Source organism: Equus caballus, chromosome 17, assembly GCF_041296265.1.
Source record: "Equus caballus isolate H_3958 breed thoroughbred chromosome 17, TB-T2T, whole genome shotgun sequence".
Classification (NCBI taxonomy): Eukaryota; Metazoa; Chordata; class Mammalia; order Perissodactyla; family Equidae; genus Equus; species Equus caballus.
Window position 1 is genome coordinate 35,771,274 of NC_091700.1, and position 19,414 is coordinate 35,790,687.

The following is a 19,414-nucleotide window of genomic DNA, read 5'->3' on the forward strand; positions in this document are numbered from 1 at the left end:
CAAAGAGAGTATTGGTTTGAGCATATGCAAAACTTGAGTGACTCCAATGATAATTCTCTCAAAAAGCAAATGGAACAGAAAACCAGGTGACGTGGATAGCAACACAGAGGTGGAATTTTGCAGTATCATTGGAATGAAGAAAGCTGAGGCAAAATCAGAACTGTTGGGGATCAGGAAACTAAAATGTGTATGAAGAACTGATGGCTTTTCTTCTTTCTACTTTGGCGATGAGGAAAAGAAGAACAAATGCGTACTGGGATGTAGATGTTGGGTGGCTCATTAGGCTTATTTATTAGTCTAATAGCTTGCTTCTTTCTGCACTCCAGCTTCCCAGGACTTCAATTCAGGTGCTAGTGAAACCTGATGTTATGCGATAGGCTTTTGGAGTTGTTTGAAAATAGCTGGAGCCAGTATGGTCCTCTGACCTACAACCTCAGCATCATCTAAGAGCTAGAAATGCAAGAAGGAAAACACCGCAGGCCCCAGTGACCTACTGAATCAGTGTGTGCACTCAAGTTAGAGAAGCACTAGTCCAAACCATCAGTTCTCTGTCATTGTGTTTTTTTCTGATGGCAGGAGAGACAGTAGCTAGCACACTTGGGAAGTATCTCAATCTACTGCCTGCCTGATGTGTGTTAGTAGTGTAGTAAACCTCTGTTACTGATGGGAGTAACACAGGTGAACAAGAACCCTCAGTTTGTTTGATGAGGAAAAGATTGAAAAATGCTCATCTTAAGCTACAAAAGTTAAATCCACAAATTCTAAGCATCCATCATATAGCTATCTCTCTAGACCAGAGTTTCTCAATCTCAGCACTATTGATATTTTGGACCAGATAATTCTTTGTTATGGAAGCTGTCCTGTTCATTGGTGTTTAGCAGCTTTTCTGTCCTCTATCCACTGGATGCAAGTAGCACCCCCTCCACACACAGTTACAACAACCAAAAATGCCTCCAGACATTGCCAAATATCCCTTGGGTAAGTGGGTGAGAGGCTTGGGGATAGGTGGGGTGTACAAAATTGCCCCTGGTTAAGAATCACTGCTCAAGACTTAGTCCATATTGACAAAATCCTCTATTTCTGAAGTAAAAATGGATCTTTAAAATTTATTGTTAGATTGGCAATTATATTTCGACCTCTACGACTTATCATTCTGATGAGAGTTTTTCATCTGGCTTACCAAAAAAGACATCTTGAAATACTGACCAGAAGGATGGTAAGTGGGCAAAACATGTTTGTGATTCAGAAAAATGTTTGTGTTTCGGGAAATACTGGCGAGTGTTATAGATATGTATATAATCTTCTTTATTTTTATGTTGATTTATATTTTACAAATTAATGATTGTTTTAAACTCTCAGGTTTCAGGAAACAAACGGCGATACAGGAAAGATGGATTTGACTTAGACCTCACTTACATTACTGGTTTGTGAAGTTTAACTGTTGATTTACTTACATTAACTTCACATTTTTCTTGTGTGTGGGTAATTATATGTTTATTTTGGTTCTTACCTTGTCTAAAGCATTCTTTATCTGTGAAGACATCTACCACTATGGTAGTGTGACATATTTGTAGTTTAACCCTGACAATGGAAAATCTCCATTGTCATCCCAAATCAGGGTTACTTGGTTACAGTACAGGGATTTGAAGGAATTTTCAGCTGACTCCATTTGTTTGGTTTAGAATTTGTTGAGTTCTAATAGTTATCCTGGGTCTCAAGGATCTCAGAGAGACCTGTTCTCTTGCTGGAACCCTTTGTAGGTCTCAGGTTTCTGAGTCAGGAGCACTGGAGCACCCTGGGAGTTCCCACGATTGCTGGATCCCAGATCTCTCCTTTTTCTTTAGTGTTCAGATAAGAAATTCTCACCATGGGGGCAGCTCCAGACTGAGATCAACATAAATCTGTTGCATTTGGCTGGAAGCAGTTGAGTCTTGGGAGCACTGTGTGAGTTTAGTGGTCATTATATTGGATATTTTAATACGTTATGTTGATTATTCTGAGGGTTAGTTAGCTTTTTTGTCATTCTCAATCCTGAAATTTCTTTTTTATGAAAAAAGAGTCTGATTATATGTAAATTAAGTTCTCATTTATTGTTTCACATGTATAATAACATCTGTAATAGTGACTATTTTGACTTCCAGGGCGTATTATTGCCATGTCATTCCCATCTTCTGGAAAACACTCTTTCTATAGGAATCCCATTAAGGTAAGGGTATTTATGTAACAAATGCTCATTTTTCTCAGTAAACAGACTATGGAGTTATAAATTTAATATAACTTAGAACACGTAGGTGGCAGTATTCTCCTAAAAATATACTCTTTCAGGTAAAAAATTTAATGCATATTATATATACATATATATTATTCCATTTATAAATATATATAATTTATATAATAATATAAATTCATCTCTTATAGAAGGATAAAAATATAAAATGGCCTCCCTTAGAATAATATACGTATATTTGTATTTAAAATTATGTATTTTATATATAATATATTATATGGTATATATTATATAAATATAATTGTACTTAATCATATTACATAACATAATATATGCTATTTATTATTTTATTATAATATGTATTATATCCCACGTTATATTATATAATATGTTATTATATGTGTGATATAATATACCCTGTATAATAGATTACATGTAAATGTACAATATTATTCTAAGGAGGCAAATTTTATATTTTTCTGTTTCTGTAAGAGATGAATTATATGTAATGTATATTTATAAATATAAATAATATATAACTACCACAAAACCCTATAATTCACATGGTAAAATGTTGAAACTATGACCAAAATCGGAAAACTTCTAGAGCTGTCAGAAAAAGACAAGACAAAAAGCTTTCTTTCGTATGTATAAACTAAATGTGATACTGTCCTCAAAGTTTAAAAATTGTAATTATTACCTTCCCATTTAAAAACTTTAATTCTAAATTTAAAAAAATCTATACACAAACCACTGATTAACCAGACTCCACCCACCAAAAATTGTCAATAATAAGCAGGACCCAGAGGAGCTGATAATTCACTGTTCCTATATGAACAACTCTCTCAGGATGTATCCCATAAAGTACTTTATTTTACAACCTACTTCTCTTGTAAAACTAAACCTCCACTTTATTACATAGGAATTTGATACAGTATAAAACTAGAACTGTATGTAAAATACTGCATCTAAATGTTTCCAATAGTCTTGTTCCGTTGGTTCATCAGTGACTTTCTGGCATCATCATCGTTTTCCATGGATGATTCTGAGAGAATCTCTCCATGTCTACTGGTATTGGATCCTACTAATTCTTCTGTTTCATGGCAGTCACAGTCGCTACTTACAGGGCCTTATATTTGCACTACCTTCAGAATGTAAATCTTTCTCAGCTTGAGACCAATGAGATTCCTCCATTTGGTTATTTTTCTCAGAAGTCTCTTCATTCACAGTTAGTTAAGGCATCAGATTCTTTTTCTTGACTTTTCTTTCTGGGATCATTTCTGTTGATGTCATTAAAGACTCTCTTCTGCCTCTTCATCCTCCTCTGTACAGTGCTGCCTGATACAACTACTTTGTTTGTCTTTATTCTTAGATGAAGATGATTTTGTTTCTTCTATCATAACTGAAGAAATTTCACTTGAAGTTGTTTGGCCATCTCTCTGACTTCTCCTTCTTTGTCAAACTTGAGTCTTTTTACCTCATGCTCCTCAGCTTCCACAGCATCTTCATTTGATGTTTATTTACTTGGTGATTAGATTACCACTTTATTAGAAAAGGACACAACTCAGGAACAGCCAGATAGAAGAGATGCATAGGGCAATGCATGGGGGAAGGGGCACAAAGCTTCTAAACCCTCTCCAGGCTCCCTTTTCTCTCACTTTTCTCAGGTGAGCATTTCCACCTGCTCACCAACCCAGAAAACCTGTACTTCTTTAAAACTATCTTGACTTTCCTAGGTCCTTTGAATTTCTATATAAATTTTAGAATCAGCTTGTTAATTTACACATACACACACACACACATACCCTGCTGGTATTTTAACTTGGATGACATTGACTACATAGCTTGACTTGGGGAGAATCAACATCTAAAAATATTGAGTCTTGCAACCCATACACATAATATATCTCTGAATTTATTTAGGTCTTCTTTAATTTCTTTTAGCAGTATTTTCACTGTACAGGCTTTGCACATCTTTTGTTAGCTTTATCCCTATTTGATGGATTTTGATGCTATTTTAAATGGTATTTTTAAATTTTCATTTTCTAATTATTTGCTGGGACTATAACTGATTTTTGTATGTATTTCCAGCACCTTTCATAAATTCATGCATTTATTTTAATAATTAATTTGTATATTCTTTGGGATATTTTACATACATAATCATGTAATTTACTACTTTAATTCCACTTTTTGTACTTTTCATTTCTTTTTCTTTCTTTATTCAGCTGTCTAGGACCTCCAATGTAATGTTGAATAGAAGTGGTAAGAGTAGACAGCCTTGCCTTGTTCCCAAATTTAGGTAGAAAGAATTAGCTATTTCAATATTAGAATGATATTTTCTAGAGGCTTTTTGTAGCTATCCTTTACCAGATTAAGAAACTTCCATTTTATTTATAGTTTGCTAAGAGTTTTTAATCATCAATCGGTGCTGAATATATCATATACTTTTTCTGCATCTACTGAGATAATCAAAATGTTTTTCTCTTATTCCATTGAGATTTTCGAATATTAAAACAATATTTTCTATTCCTGGAATAAACCCCCTTTGGTCTTAATATATTATCCTTTTTAATATATCATTAGATTCTATTTGCTAATATTTTATTTAGAAATTTTTGTACATACTAATGAGATATTAACCTTCAATTTTCTTTTCTTGAAATGTACTTATTAACTGGCCTGCAAGGAATTTTCATGCCATATTTGCCAGCATTGGGTCTTATCATTAAAAAGGCAAGGCTAATTTTATGGGTGAAAATGGCATTTCATTACTGTTTTGGCATCTTTATTGGTGAGGCTAAATATTTATCTTTGTAGGTTGTTAGCCAGTTGGATTTTCTCTTTTGTGAACTGACACTTTTATTTATGGCCTATTTATCTATAGGGTGAGAGAGTAATCTTTAAATTGCTGTTACTGTGTTATTAGTTTGTACTACTATAACTAGTTTATAGATTACACTAGGCATAGTCCTTATTCTCTCAATTTTACTGAAGAATCTCCTGTCATTTGTTTGTTGTACTGTGGCTTTTTTTAAACAGAAATTTCAAATTTTTGTGAAGTCAAACCTAAATCTGTTGATCTTCCATTGATAATCCTTAGTTCTTCCTCATCCAAAGAATTGATTGATGTTCATTTACATTTCTTAGAGATATTTGTGGCTTTTTATATTTGATACCTCAGTCCATCTGGATTTTATCTTGGTGTAGGGATCCCACACATTTTCGACACTTGTAAGACTATTTATCCCCCCTACCACAGTGCTATGCAGACTCAGAGTGTTTCTCTTTTTGATTTATTATTTCCTCCTGACAGGGATAACCAATTTAAAAAATTGATCATTTTGATACCTTAATTTTTCTTTTTCTCAATATTAAGCCAGTAAACATTGCTATAAGGGTACTGTACTAATCAATTTTTGACATTTTTTACAGTCACTTTTGTTTTTGGCAGAGATACATGCACGTGTGTGTTGCAGTTGGATAAGTTTGCTGGAAATATTGTTGTATTAGTATGGTGATATTAACTGTATTTTAAATAATAACCACTATTTATTATTTTTAGTTATACATATATACATATATGTGTGTATAACATACACATATATACACATACACACATATATATTCATTTTAGAAAATAAGAAAACACAGATGAGCCAAGAAATTCTCCATATTGTTACCATTTATCTAAAATTTGACATAATGTGTTTATCTTTTTCTGTCATGCACACACATGCACACAATCATACATACAGTTTTTGCATTTATTTATTTAAGTAATGCTTAGGTAGATGGTAAAATCCAGATCATTATCTAAAATACATATCTATGTAGAATTAGATCTAGATAAGAATCATATAGTACTGCGAATTAATGAGTAGGAATAAATTCACTTAAAACTAGTCAACCAGCTAATTTCCTTGTCTGGTATCTTTAAACAATGTGTATTTATAGTAGAGGCTAATCAGGGTAGTCAAGCACAACCTTGTGGGCTATTTGAAAACTATCAGTGGGTTAGATGTGATTTGGAATGCACATACTCTTATAGTCCCTGAATCTCCCCTAAAAGGTGCTAAGTGAGGGACAAGGGAATAAAAGGTAATAACCATTTCAGGCTACTCCTAGGAAGTGGCTTATGTTGGTGCCATGTGGATATATGTAATATATGTGTCCATCGATTTTAGGAAGTTGTGCGGTTCCTGGACACCAAGCATCGAAACCACTACCAAGTCTACAATCTATGCAGTACGTACTTAACTAGATATTTTCCTACTATAGATAGAAAACAAATCACTGCATGTAAGAAGACGATTCAGTTTTTACGTTTCATTTAGTCATAAGTATTTGGTAGTGGTGGGAAGTGAGTTAAAAAATCTCCATCTTGCTCTTGGCCCTATTTGGTGGGAAAAGATAGCTCAACAGCACGAAGTGCCCCGTGAGCGAGACAGGAGGCTGGGGTAGAGGCGGAGCCATTTTAGGAGTCTGTATGCTCTAGTGGTTTTAGGTGAAGAAAATATTTCCGTTTTTCCTGCCAGCTCCTGTTTTGAAGACAGATAATTCAACAAATTCATTCTCTAACCCACTAGGAGTGGGGTGTGAGGAGAGCAGGGCCCTACACAGAAAAAAAAGAAAACGGTGTAGAAAACAGATTATATCTCAGCTTACTACTTTGTCTTTCTTGATTTTCTCCTCTTCCTGTACATTAAATTATCATTTTCAGGAGGCAAACATTTTGGTCGACCACATTTGCTTCTGCTCTGTGGTGCTTAACTACCCTATAATAATGTAATGAGTAGCCTGCTAGAAAATTAAAAGTAAGTCCTATTAAGCAAACCAAAATAGGTTGAACTTAGGTTACTCAAGATGGACAAACCACTACTGTCCTTATATTTTTGAGACCCTTAAGTTTCTTTTAGAGCAGGAGGAGCCAGTCAGAAAGCTCCTTTTAAAGGTGAATAAGGAATTTCTAACAGAAAAGCATAACTTATTCATAACTTGATCATTTACTTTGTTTATTAGATATAGAGGTATGACCCATGCATCATCTATTTTAGGTGAAAGATCTTACAATCCTAAGCATTTCCACCACAGGGTCCATCGAGTCATGATTGATGATCACAATGTGCCCACTCTAAAGTAAGTTTCTTGCCAAGTTGGCTGTCAGAAGAGGGCTAAATGAATTGAGTTCAATTTTTTTGAAGTACTTTAATTCAACTAAAAATTTTACGTTTGAAATCAGAGAGATGCTGACTCTTTCGAAGGAAGTCATTGAGTGGATGGCTGAGGATAAAAGAAACATTGTGGTGATTCACTGTAAAGGCGGAAAAGGTAAAAACATTTTTCTTTTTATTTCTCTTTTTCTAGAGAAATGTGAAAAACATATTAAGGTACAAGACCAAGTCATACTGCTATTAATCAGTGTTAATAATTGTTAACACTTTTTAATATTAGCTTCAAGACTGAAGAAAGGGAAGGAAAGGGGGGAGTAGGGGAGGAAGGCAGAGAGTAAAGAAGGGAAGAAAATAGGAATAAAAACTAAGAAATTTCCATTGTTATTGACTATTTGGTTTCTTCATTTTTGATTTGCTAAAATAATCTGTCAAAATACAGTGTTTAGAAACTGTCTGAGCACTTGTGTTCTATTTAAGATTGTTCTTAAACTTTGTGAGAGGCTTTTAAAGTTAAGGGCACCAACAGTGATGCTATTTCAAAAACCAAATCTACTGGAATTTTTATAGTGTAATGATACAAAGAAGATGATTTTGGTGGGTGTACAATGAAAAAAAAAGCTGTTAGTAAATCCAACCAATTTAAGTTGAATTAGATTTTCTCTCATTCAACTTTAGACTTTTAATAATCATCCAAGCATATTTCTCAATTTTTGACAAAGAATTATGTTTTTGGTGAGCCGTAAAATGGTTTTTTATATTGAATTCCGGGAAAACATAACTCTTTAAAACTGCCGTATATATTTGAGTAGAATCAAGTTTTAGTCTTATTTGAAAACTAGTTTCAAGCCCATTAGTGAGTAGGCAAGTTCTGTCTCCAGATCCACAGGTTGAAATATTCTGTATATGTTAGCAATTTACAATGCCATGGATAAATGAAGAATATAGAGGTTGAACCACATGGAACTGTCAGTTTTGGACCATCTTTCACTTATAAAAATGGCCATTTCACATGGCTCAACCTAAAATATTATAATTTCAAGCAATTGGCTTCACTATTCTTTTAATTAAAGCTAATTCCCTGCTTGAAGGAAAACATTCATTTCAAATTTCATTTTTTTCTTTTTTCTGAGAGAGGACTATTCTGTGTTCACATGTCTTTCTTCGATTTCCCTTTAGGATTGTTTGGAGGGCTGGTGTTCAGCTGGTGCACATCAGAGCAGCCTCTTTTTTTTAAATTGTCATTCGTATCAGTTTTCCTCTATCTATCTATCCATTATCTATCTATCTATCTATCCATTAAATCAATCTTATTATCTATCTATCTATTATAAATCTATCTATCCATTAAATCAATCTTATTAATTATATTACTCAAATCTTTCTATTTAGTATTTCTTTTCTTTTTTACTATTTCTTTGTATCAACTATTTTGTGTGTTGATTTCTTCTTTTAATTCTATCAACTTTTGCATTTTATATTTCATAATGTGTTGTTAGGTGCATGCAAATACATTATTATATCTTCTCAGTGGGTTATTTCTGTTATAAATTTTTCATCATTTTACATTCAACCTTTCTGTGTCATTTTGGTTTAGATATGTCTCTTTAAAGAGCATATACCTGCATCATTAAAAATGCAATCTCAGTATTTTCATTTTCAATGTATTTATTGCAATTGCTGACATATTTGGACTTATTTATGACATTCAACTATATGTTTTATATTTACCACAATTTTTCTATGTTTCTTTTTATCTACTTTCCTGCATTCTGTGGATCCTCTCACCCTTTTGTTTTTCCTATAATAGTTTATTTTGAGGTTTCTTGGCTTCAACTCCTACCTACCAGCTTGACTCCTCTCTCCATTTCTGATCCTCTGAGTTTTCCTTGCCTTTTTATTTTTGAGTTCAGCCATTTTTTTTCCTTATCATTTCCATATGTTTGATACAGAGGTGGAAGTTTTCAATCTATCATTGGTGCTCAAACTATCATCTTGATTTAGAAATAGTCTTTTTACCTTTCAATCATCTTTGTTAGATTTCTTGAACTTTAATGCAAAGAGTACCCAGATTTAATATTCTCAGTACCCTTGTAAAGAAAACTCTTTAGATTTCTTAGAATAAATATTCTTTTATCTTTTATCGGAAAATGTAAGAGAAACCTCCTTGCCAGATTTGCCAGATAAATAACAAAATACCTCAGATGAAGCAAAAAAAAAAAAAAAAAAAAAGGGTCCAGCAAAGAAAACTCCAAAAACAGTGATCCAGGTACAGTGAAGAAATACTGAAAAGACCAGAGGAGTCAAGCAAGCCTGCAGGTGACTGGAAAAGGCAGTCACATCAGTGGGATATAAAGGAGCTCAAGACTAAGATAGATACATTGATGTAGAACAGTCTTTCTCAAAGTGTGCATATTATTATGCAGTTGGTAATGGTGGGATAATTAGCATTGAACTGTCCAGATTTAAAACCTAGGACCATCGCTAACCATTTAGGTGAGTTAGATAGCCATTCAAAACCTCAGTTTTCCCATCTGTAAAATGGGAATTGTAATACTTACCTTAAAGGATTGTTAAGAAATTAAAATGAAGTAATGCATATTACACTGTGTAGTAGAGTACCCGATTCATAGTAAACAGTGAGTAAATGGTAGCTATTATAATTATTAAAATAGAGTCTAAAGACAGCCAGCACCAGAATCGTTAACGAGGACGAAGTGACCATAGCAAGTGTAGACTAGAGAGTCAAGGTGCTTGTCTGTAAAAGGACAGAGAGAAGTTAGTTGTCTGAGCATTTGGGGCTGATAGTGAGTGTTGTTTATAAGATAGGGTAAGGGGAACTGAATATGTTTATTTGCCAAGGGAAAGGAGTCAAAGAGAGGGAGTGGTTGAAGACACAGAAGAGTAGGGCCTGATAAAGTCAAAACCCTGAGTTGAGAGAAGGGGATGGGATCCAGAGCCCAAGTGGAGGATTTGGCTGAATTAAGAGGAGAAACTCCTCACAAGTGAGATTCAAGGGAAGAGGTGTAGTCACAGGAATAGATGTAGTTACGGGAAGATTGTAACGGGGATTCAGGGAGGCAACACGTTATCGGAGATCCTGCCTCTGGGAAGAAAGAAATGAAGACACAAACTCAGAGTCAGTGGGAAGGCAATTGGGTTGGCGACCTAAGGAATGTAGGGAAAATTTCAACCAAATTCTAAGGGAACCAAGAAAAAGAACTGACTAGCACCATTGAGAAGTGTTTTGGCTGCAGTGAGGGTCTAGCTTAAGTGTCAGACCATTAATTGACATTATTACCAACATGAAAAGTTGCGTGATTTTTCTCCAGCGGTTCTCTGTATCTCTGGTGTTTCTGCATCTCTGTTGTCTCTACATTTCTGGTGTAGGAATGGAGGAAGTGGGTGCCCAAATGGACCCAGTATTAGGTTTTTACAGAATGGGCACAGCAAAAGGACCAGAAGCAAGAATGGCAATGTTACTGGCACTGTTATTTAGTATTGGTAAAACCAACAGTGAAATTGTCCGTCATACTTCTAGGTGGATGAGGAAGTGAAAACAAAATGAGAAAAATGAGTGGCCATGGGACTGGATGACAGGATAAATTGAAAGAGCAAATATATTCATTCATGCCTTGAACAGCAGATCCTGTCTAGATGCCTTTATGTGACAGTGTACAAAGCAGATACATGCACATCTCCCATGGAGACCACAGTCTATTGTTTACAGAGAAAATATATGTATTAGATGGTGACACGTGCAATTGAAAAAATAAAAATAAGGAGAATATGTAATGGGAGAGAGGTTGCTAACTGATATGTAGATGGTCAAGGAAGGTCTTACCAATACAAAGACATTTGAGCAGAGACGTCATACAAGGAGTACTGTGAACGTACAGATGTGTAGGGAAAAGTGGGTATAAAGAGTATCAAGAGAGTATCAATGAAATAAATCCACCAGAACTTGGAAAATTCACATTGGGCTTGAGTGATCATAGCTTTTCTTTATGTGTATGCAACAAATCCATTTAAGTATATTTGTGTTAAAATTTCTCCCTAAATTAACACCAAGGTTACTGGCTTACAATTTGGGAAATGCACTATCTCCTGATTTGCAAAGCAGGAAATGAATCAGCTCTAGGCTATCCACACCTCTCCTGCTCTCCACCATAAGGAATATCCAGTGATGCTGAGGAATCTCTTTTGCAAGTTTGTCCAGTCAGGAATTCTAAGTTTTCTGGAAAATAATTCCACTGGGCCCAAGGACTAGATTAACTGAGAACTCTCTCACAGCTTCATCGGCTATCTTTTATACGTGTCTTTTACCAATGTTTAGTCTATCCTTTTCAATTGGATTTTTTTTCCCGGTTGAGAGACTAAAAAAAAAAAGAAAAGAAATTGAAAAGTTGCAGTTATCAAAACATAATGATTAAAAGCACAGGCTTTGAAATAAAAGATCTAGGTTTAAATCCCAACTATGCCGTTAAAGAATTTTGCGGCATTGAGTAAATTACTTAAATTCTCCATGCTTTAGTTTTCTAATAAGTATAATGTGGATGATGACAGTTCCAACCTCATGGTCCTATTTTAGAGATTAAATGAAATGTGAAAATTATCTATCTGAAAGAAGTATCAATGGCTTGATAATATTGGCCATTATTGTTATCCTTCAACTGGTATGCTATCAGTTTTTAGCAGCAGACTTATCTTTCCTGAGTCTTTTTCTAGTAGATATACAATGAACATATTTTTATTTAAATAATAGGAGTGAATGTTTAAGCGTCTCTAGCTCTTTCAAAGTCTTTTTTAATGGATGCTACAAAGTACATTTTCATTTGAGACATTCATTGTATCAAGTAAGGCAGTCAAACTGACAAAAGGCTATTTTGGTCTGAATATCTTGAATGAGAAATTGTTTCAGTTACATGTTAAGTGCTTTAAACAACTCTAAGGGATACACACACACAGACACACACGTACATACATACATACATATATACATACATACATACATAGAGCTACCACTCTTGGTGTCTGGAAAATCACCTCAGTGCTCTGGTTATAGATTCAAGAACTTGAAATATAAGATCTGCATTGTGAGGAAGGGTGATGGACACCACTTGAGAAAGAATAAAGTTTAAGGATTGTTGCAAAAGGTCATATAAGCTGGCATTAAGGTATCTAGCTATTTGACTATGTGAAAGTTTCTTAAACTTACAGAACCTCAGTTTCTCAGTTTCTTTATGCCAGGTTGTTTACCTCACTGAGGTGTTATAAAGATTATATGAGATCTGTAAAGCATTACCCAAATGTTAGTTGTTATCATTATGAAAGCCAAAAATTGTATTATATTTAGAGGTGCAAGATGCTTTTGCCGACTTCAGGATAACAAAGGCTCTCTTACGACTTCCATCTGACCAACATGGTGGATTATTTCATGTTCTCCATTCCCTCCATAAACACACCTATTGGTGTCCATTGGCATGTTGAAAACTTGTAGCTAGTATGCTTCTTTTTAGTATGCCTATGTGTTTCTGCTTCCACCAGTGTCTGCCAGTTCTACTTGTTATTATACTTATGTCAAATAATCAAATATTATGTAGATCTGTAAAATGTCAGAGTGAACAGAAAGAGTTACAATTTTATGAAACCTAAGTTGAATGTTTCAAGAAGATTCAATGAAGCTGACTGCCTACAACCAAAATTGCAGCTGAATTAAATGCAAGTACGACTAACGTAAAACATTGGGAGAAAAATTCCAGTAGTAAAATCTAGAAGGATCCTGCACCTAGATTGCTCGGAAGAATCTGAAGCTAGAAATATGGATGAGGCAATGGTTTATACCATGACTCTGGCCTTTCCAAGAAAAACTCCAGTTGGGGGCACTCAAAATGTTAAAACCTTCGTCCAATATCAGAAGTTTAGTGAATGAATGTACATTTATGTTTTAAGTTAAAATAAAATATTGGAGGCAAGTATGTATCATTTTTACGATTCCCCGCTGTACACGACTTGACTGGATGAGAGAGCATCTACTTTGTCTGTGCTTGTACTTATCTACAGTCACAAGGACATGAATCTGCAAAAGTTTTCTTCAAATGGGAAAATATCAGAGTTATAGAGACCAGAAATGTCCTTGAAAATTGAAATGTTAACAGTCTATACAACTGAGAGCCAGGTTGTTAATGGTCAGTAGCTTCCTTTAGCAAGAAGCTTTTATTTGTAATAGCAGACGGTGGTACAAAGTCCTCTTTGGAAGCACTTGGCTTAGAATAGTGTTTTTCAAACTATGGGTTGCAAAATAAGTTTAGTAGTCCATTAAACAAACAAACAGAAAAGGACTAGAAAATAGAGTGCATCTCAAGTTAGAAGAGTAAGTTTGGAATTACATAAAATAAGTTCAGCATATACTGGCTAAGACAAAAGCTACAGATCATCGTAAAAATAAAAGTAACATGTTTTTTAAACTCAGATTTTGTATGGCAGGACAAAAGTATCAATTGGAATAAAACATAAGAGACTTCGAGAATGAAATGACATGAAATCAAGGGTTTGCTTTACAATGCTATAGAGGAAAGAGAGAGAAAGAGGGAGAGAGGGAAGAAAGGAAGGAAGAAGGAAGAGAAATTAAACAAGTACAGCAATATAACATGATAATTATAGAATCTGGGAAACAGGTATATGGGGGTTCATTATACTACTCTTTTTACTTTCATATATGTTTTGTAACACACTTAAAAACTCTAATGAAAATGTAAGGAGTAAAGGGTATTCAAATACTCGATAGTGTTTTGGGTTCTGACCATGTTTTATCTTTTATAGGTACTTTTAGTTAGAAAAACAGGGTAGGTAATTAGGTCTTAATTGGTAAGCAGCTCTTTAGCTTTGGAGTCCTAGAGCAGAGCTGATTGCTTCTGCCTATTACTGCAGCCCCCAGCAGTAGTAACTCAAGAACGGTATACACGTGCCCATGTGCGTTCATGCACAGAGTTAGGGCAGAATTCCAGGTGGAACCTCTGAGCAGTGAAACAGCTTTGGCTATTTCTGAATTGAAATATTTTGAATAAGCACTTTCAGAGTGAAAGAAAATCAATCCAAAATGAACTCTTAGGAAATTTCTAAGAGTATTTTTATACCAAGTATTACCATGAACATTGGTTCACGAACTAACTGTTTTCTTTTCCAGGACGGACTGGTACTATGGTTTGTGCCTGCCTGATTGCCTGTGAAATATTTGTAACTGCAGAGGTATGAAAGATGTTACTATCAACTCTGTCCTGTGCTGATTGAATTCGCTAGTTCTGAAACCTTACTGGTAGGATGTTAAGATGATCCTTTGAGTCATGGTACTTATGAAAATGTAATTGGAGAGGTGGTTATTAGAAAGCTTGGTTTTAATACATCCTTGTTTAACTTGCTCTAGTTAGTAACTAACCTAGGTACCTCTTACTCTGGGCCAAGATGAGGGTGATGTCAGTGACATACTCACCTTGGGCACAAAAATTAAGGGAATGCCAAAAATTTTAGTAATTAAGATAAATAATATTCTAATTCAATACTTTCAAAAATAAAAATTAATGCAAAAACTCCATGATGTATACAATAGCAACATTTTAAATAGAAACAGGACTCAATGGGGGCAGGATTGAGATGAGATGAGTAAGGTCCAAGTTATGCAATTGTACAAATACTCAGCAATCTAGAGGTTTTACTCGCCTCCCCTAGTCCCAGATCTGCTGTTACTCCCACCAACTGCAGAATTCTTCCTTCCTCACAAGAATAGTACCAAGATTGATTAGGTAAATTCTCCAAAGGACCTTAAACATCCTCAGAAGTGCTAGGAAGATAGACGGTATCGTTTTTCAACTCAGAGCCAAGTCTTGCCCGAATATTATTATCTTTGCGTACTCAGTATATGTGGGGTCTGTGCCCTCTAGAAATTTGTGAGAAGACAGAGTGGGCTGTTTCTACGTCTTTAAGTAGGGTCGTCAGTCTTTTTTCTGCCATGATCTTGCTGAGAGGTTACCACTTAAAGGACACACTCTCAGCAGCTCTGCTCCTCGTTTGGCCGCCAGTCCAGATAAGAGGAGCTGTGGGTTATGCACAATACCCAGCACTCTAATTCCACCATCTTCTTTTTTTCTAATTTGAGACACACAAATTATAAAATGGATGTTCTAGGACAGTGTTTTTCAAACTACGGATCATGATCTATCAGTGGGTTGTAAATCAACTTATTGGGTTGTGACCAGCATGTTTTTTAATAAAATAAAATAGATTAAATAGAAAATGTCAAATGGTAGTATTATTTTGTGAAACTTTTGTTTCAGGGGTGTGTGTGTGTGTGTGTCCTAGGTTTATTAATGTAGATTGTAGCTTTAAAAATAAAAAGATCAGGGCCGGCCCGGTGGCACAGCGGTTAAGTGTGCACATTCCACTTTGGCGGCCCGGAGTTTGCCGGTTCGGATCCCAGCTGCGGACATGGCACCGCTTGGCAAGCCATGTTGTGGTAGGCATCCCACATATAAAGTAGAGGAAGATGGGCCCAGATGTGAGCTCAGGGCCAGTCTTCCTCAGCAAAAAGAGGAGGACTGGCAGTAGTTAGCTCAGGGCTAATCTTCCTCAAAAAAAAATAAATAAAATAAATAAAAAAATAAAAAGATCAAAAGCCATTGACCCAGAGCCCTAGACTGAGAGCCAGAGACCTATGCTCTGGGCCTGTGCTCTCTCAACTGGCTGCATACGTCTCCGTGACAGGTCACTTGGTTTTCTTTTGGTCTCAGTCTTCCCCATTTGTAAAATGGAAAGGTAGGAAGAAGGACCAGATGATCCCTAAGGTCTTTCCAGCTCTGAAACCCCATGTCTTTATCAGCCTTTGGATGAGAGCAGACCTTCCTGTTGCCTTCTTAGTTTTGTTGTATTGGATAGCCTCTGCCCAGAGACCGCTGATTTAAGGAAATAATGTGCCTTGGAAACTTGAAGAGTACCTTATATAGGAAAGGAGAGTGAAAATGAGCCATGATTGGATTGTCCCCTTTTCTATAGGAGAGCCTTTATTATTTTGGAGAACGACGAACAGATAAAACCAGCAGCTCTAAATTTCAGGGAGTAGAAACTCCTTCCCAGGTAAGTTTCTTTTTAAAAAAAGGTGGGTTCTTTGGGGAATTTGGTTAAGATTGGTGCCTATTACTTAGTTTCATTTAGACTTTTCTCCTTTGGTGATCAGGTAGCAGCACTTGGGTGCCCCGTGACAGGCCTGGATCCTTCCCAGGGCCCGAGAGCCATGCCTATGGCATGCCTGTGCTTTGCAAGCACTGAGTTCTCCCCAGAGCATCCTGCTTTCCATTTTATATTGGTTATTGTTTACAGAATTCAGGAGTTGATTCCCCTCCCAAAGTAGGAAGGTCCAATTCTAAGGTTCCAGACCTCTGAAAATATCTAAAGTCATCAGCCTTTTATTTCCCTGCAGAAAGGAACTGAGTCTTTCACAAACCCCTACTGGGACAATTCAGCCCTTGCAGAACATCACAAGTGTGTATGTGCACACATGTGTGTGTGTGAGAGAGAGAGAGAGAAAGAGAGATGGGGAGGCTGTGTTTTTAAACAGAGAGAAAAGAGGAAATTAACATTTTTCAAAAGCCTATTATATACCAGACACTATTGTACTTTTACATATATTAGCTCATTTAATATTCAGACAACCCATGTGAAATATATGCTATTACCCTATTTTTTCCTTTTGAAGACATTTTATTGTGGACTTTTTCAAATATAAGAAGTCAAGACAGGGCCGGCCTATGGCCAAGTGATTAAAGTTCCACACATTCTGTTTCTGCAGCCCAGGGTTTGCAGGTTCAGATCCCAGGTGCAGACCTACTCCATTCATCAGCCATGCTTTGGAGGCATCCCACATACAAAGTAGAGGGTGATTGGCACAGATGTTAGCTCAGGGACAATCTTCCTCAAGCAAAAAAAAGAGCAAGATTGGCAATGGATGTTAGCTCAGGGTGAAACTTACTCACACACACACAAAAAGTCAAGACAATCATATAATAAATTCCTTACAGTCACCTCACCACTTCAACAATCATTTCATCATGTAGCCAACCATGTTTCATCCATTCTCTCCCCATTCTCCTCGCGCGTGTGCACACACACACACTCACTCTCCATCCTTTCTCTATACCTGGATTATTTTGAAGGAAATCCCAGACATCAGATCATTTTATCCCACAGATATTTTAGTGTGACATCTAACATAAAGACTCTTTAAAAAACCCTTAAAACCATTTATCATATCTAAGAATATTATACCTTAATAATATCTTAATAATTTCAAATGTCTACTCCATGTTTAAATTTCCACAATTATCTTTAAATCTTTTTTTAAATTTAGTTTGTTTCAATCAGGGTCTAAACAAGGGCCACACATTTCATTTGGTTTCTTTGTCTGTTAAGTCTCTTTTAGTTTATAGCTTTTCCATCTCTCTTCTTTATTCCTTGTACTTTGTTTATTGAAGGAACTTGGACATTTATCCTATAGAGTTTACAACATACTAGACTTTGTTGAACCACGCTAAGTGCTTTGTATTCATTATCTCCTTTAATACTCTCAATAACTCCATGAGAGGGCACCATTGTGATTCCCATTTTACAGATTAGAACATTGAAGTTCAGCGAAATTTTTTTGAACCAAGAACTCAAGTCTAGATCTGTCAGACTCTGAAGCCCATTATTTCCCATCCTCTGCACAGCATCTCATCTGTTTTTGCCTTTTCTATATTGCCTCTCAAACCGAAGTGAGAGTTGGTTGGCAATTGTTAAGTAGATGTGGATGCGGCTGTGAAAGAAAGTTTTCTTTGAATGAAGTGATGGGAGCTGAATAGATAACCTTGGCCTTGTTAGCTGGCTCTGGAAATTTAGTAACTGCTGGCTCTAGAAATTTAGTTTGGGGAAAAAGAACTCAGCCTTATCCACTGATACTTTTCTGCCACACCCAAGAAAAAAAAAGATAGTAATAAGCTATAGGCTAAAAGTAATACTTGAACTTACTGAAGCCCAGCTCTAATCCTGACATTTCCATGCTCAAAATCCATAATGGCTCCCCTCTGCCAAGGGCAACAAATATAAACATTTTAATCTGGCATCAAGATCTTATTTTTCCAACCATTTCTTCCATAATGTACATTCACATGTCCTACGCTCTAACACATTTGGACCATTTGCTGTTTCTCAGCCTGGTACCACTTTATACCCACATGCTGTTGCTCATGTGGACCCTTTTTCCTGGAGTCCTTTTCTCTTCCCAGCCTGATGTAGTCTCTTGCTTTTTCAGTTTTTATATCCCTTTGTGTTTCTTTTAGGGACTAAGTGACTTTATATTATTCTCTAGCTATTTGAAGTGGCGACTTCTCTGCCCCTTTTGCAGACAAGGCCCATGTCTTACCCATCTTCCCAACCTTGGCATCCCAAAGCACCTCTTATAGTATCTCCTTTGTTTGTAGTGAATGCTTACTAAATAGATGCTTGTCTTATTAACTTCTGTTACAAACCCTGTTGTTTTAGGCTGAAGGAGAAGGAAGAGTGAGAGTAAGAGCAGCTTTAGGGCCATGATGGGTTACATCCTTTAATGAAAGATCAAGAATCTAGTGGCAGAAGCCAAGGGGACGCTAGATGCAACTCCTTCAAGGACTCTCGCTGTACAGATTCCCTTCCCCATTTCTTCTGTAGTCATGCACAGTTTCTCTAACTTTGGTCCAGAACTGGCACTCCCTAGGCTACAACTGAATCTTTTCTGATTCACTGGGAGAGCAATACAAGGACCCGGCCCCAGGTTTCTGAGCTGTGTTGGCAAAGCCCCAGGACAGAGTTCCCTCCATGTGGGGAGGTAATTCTCAGATACCATCAAATTCTGACCCTGCATTGTGGGCCATTCTACAGACTACATTTCATCCACCTCTGAGTTAAGAAATTGCAAGAGCGCTTCCCTTGACTGGCCCTTTCCAATGCAAAGTAT

At 36.1% G+C, this 19,414-nt stretch overlaps 2 protein-coding genes across 3 annotated transcripts in view; one reads left to right on the plus strand and one right to left on the minus strand.

Annotated features, from left to right (window-relative positions):
• The window catches only part of LOC138918352 (phosphatidylinositol 3,4,5-trisphosphate 3-phosphatase TPTE2-like), a 367,155-nt gene that overhangs the window by 335,302 nt on the left and 12,439 nt on the right, over positions 1–19,414 (plus strand). The window contains exons 25-32 of the mRNA XM_070239586.1: positions 1,117–1,216; positions 1,360–1,423; positions 2,142–2,206; positions 6,415–6,475; positions 7,285–7,366; positions 7,470–7,558; positions 14,585–14,646; positions 16,444–16,524. Of these exons, the coding sequence (XP_070095687.1) occupies positions 1,117–1,216; positions 1,360–1,423; positions 2,142–2,206; positions 6,415–6,475; positions 7,285–7,366; positions 7,470–7,558; positions 14,585–14,646; positions 16,444–16,524 (604 nt within the window). The remainder of the gene's footprint in view (positions 1–1,116; positions 1,217–1,359; positions 1,424–2,141; positions 2,207–6,414; positions 6,476–7,284; positions 7,367–7,469; positions 7,559–14,584; positions 14,647–16,443; positions 16,525–19,414) is intronic.
• Positions 1–19,414, minus strand: part of LOC138918359 (mitochondrial ornithine transporter 1-like) — a 93,932-nt gene that overhangs the window by 48,075 nt on the left and 26,443 nt on the right. The gene's annotated exons all lie outside the window — the stretch shown is intronic.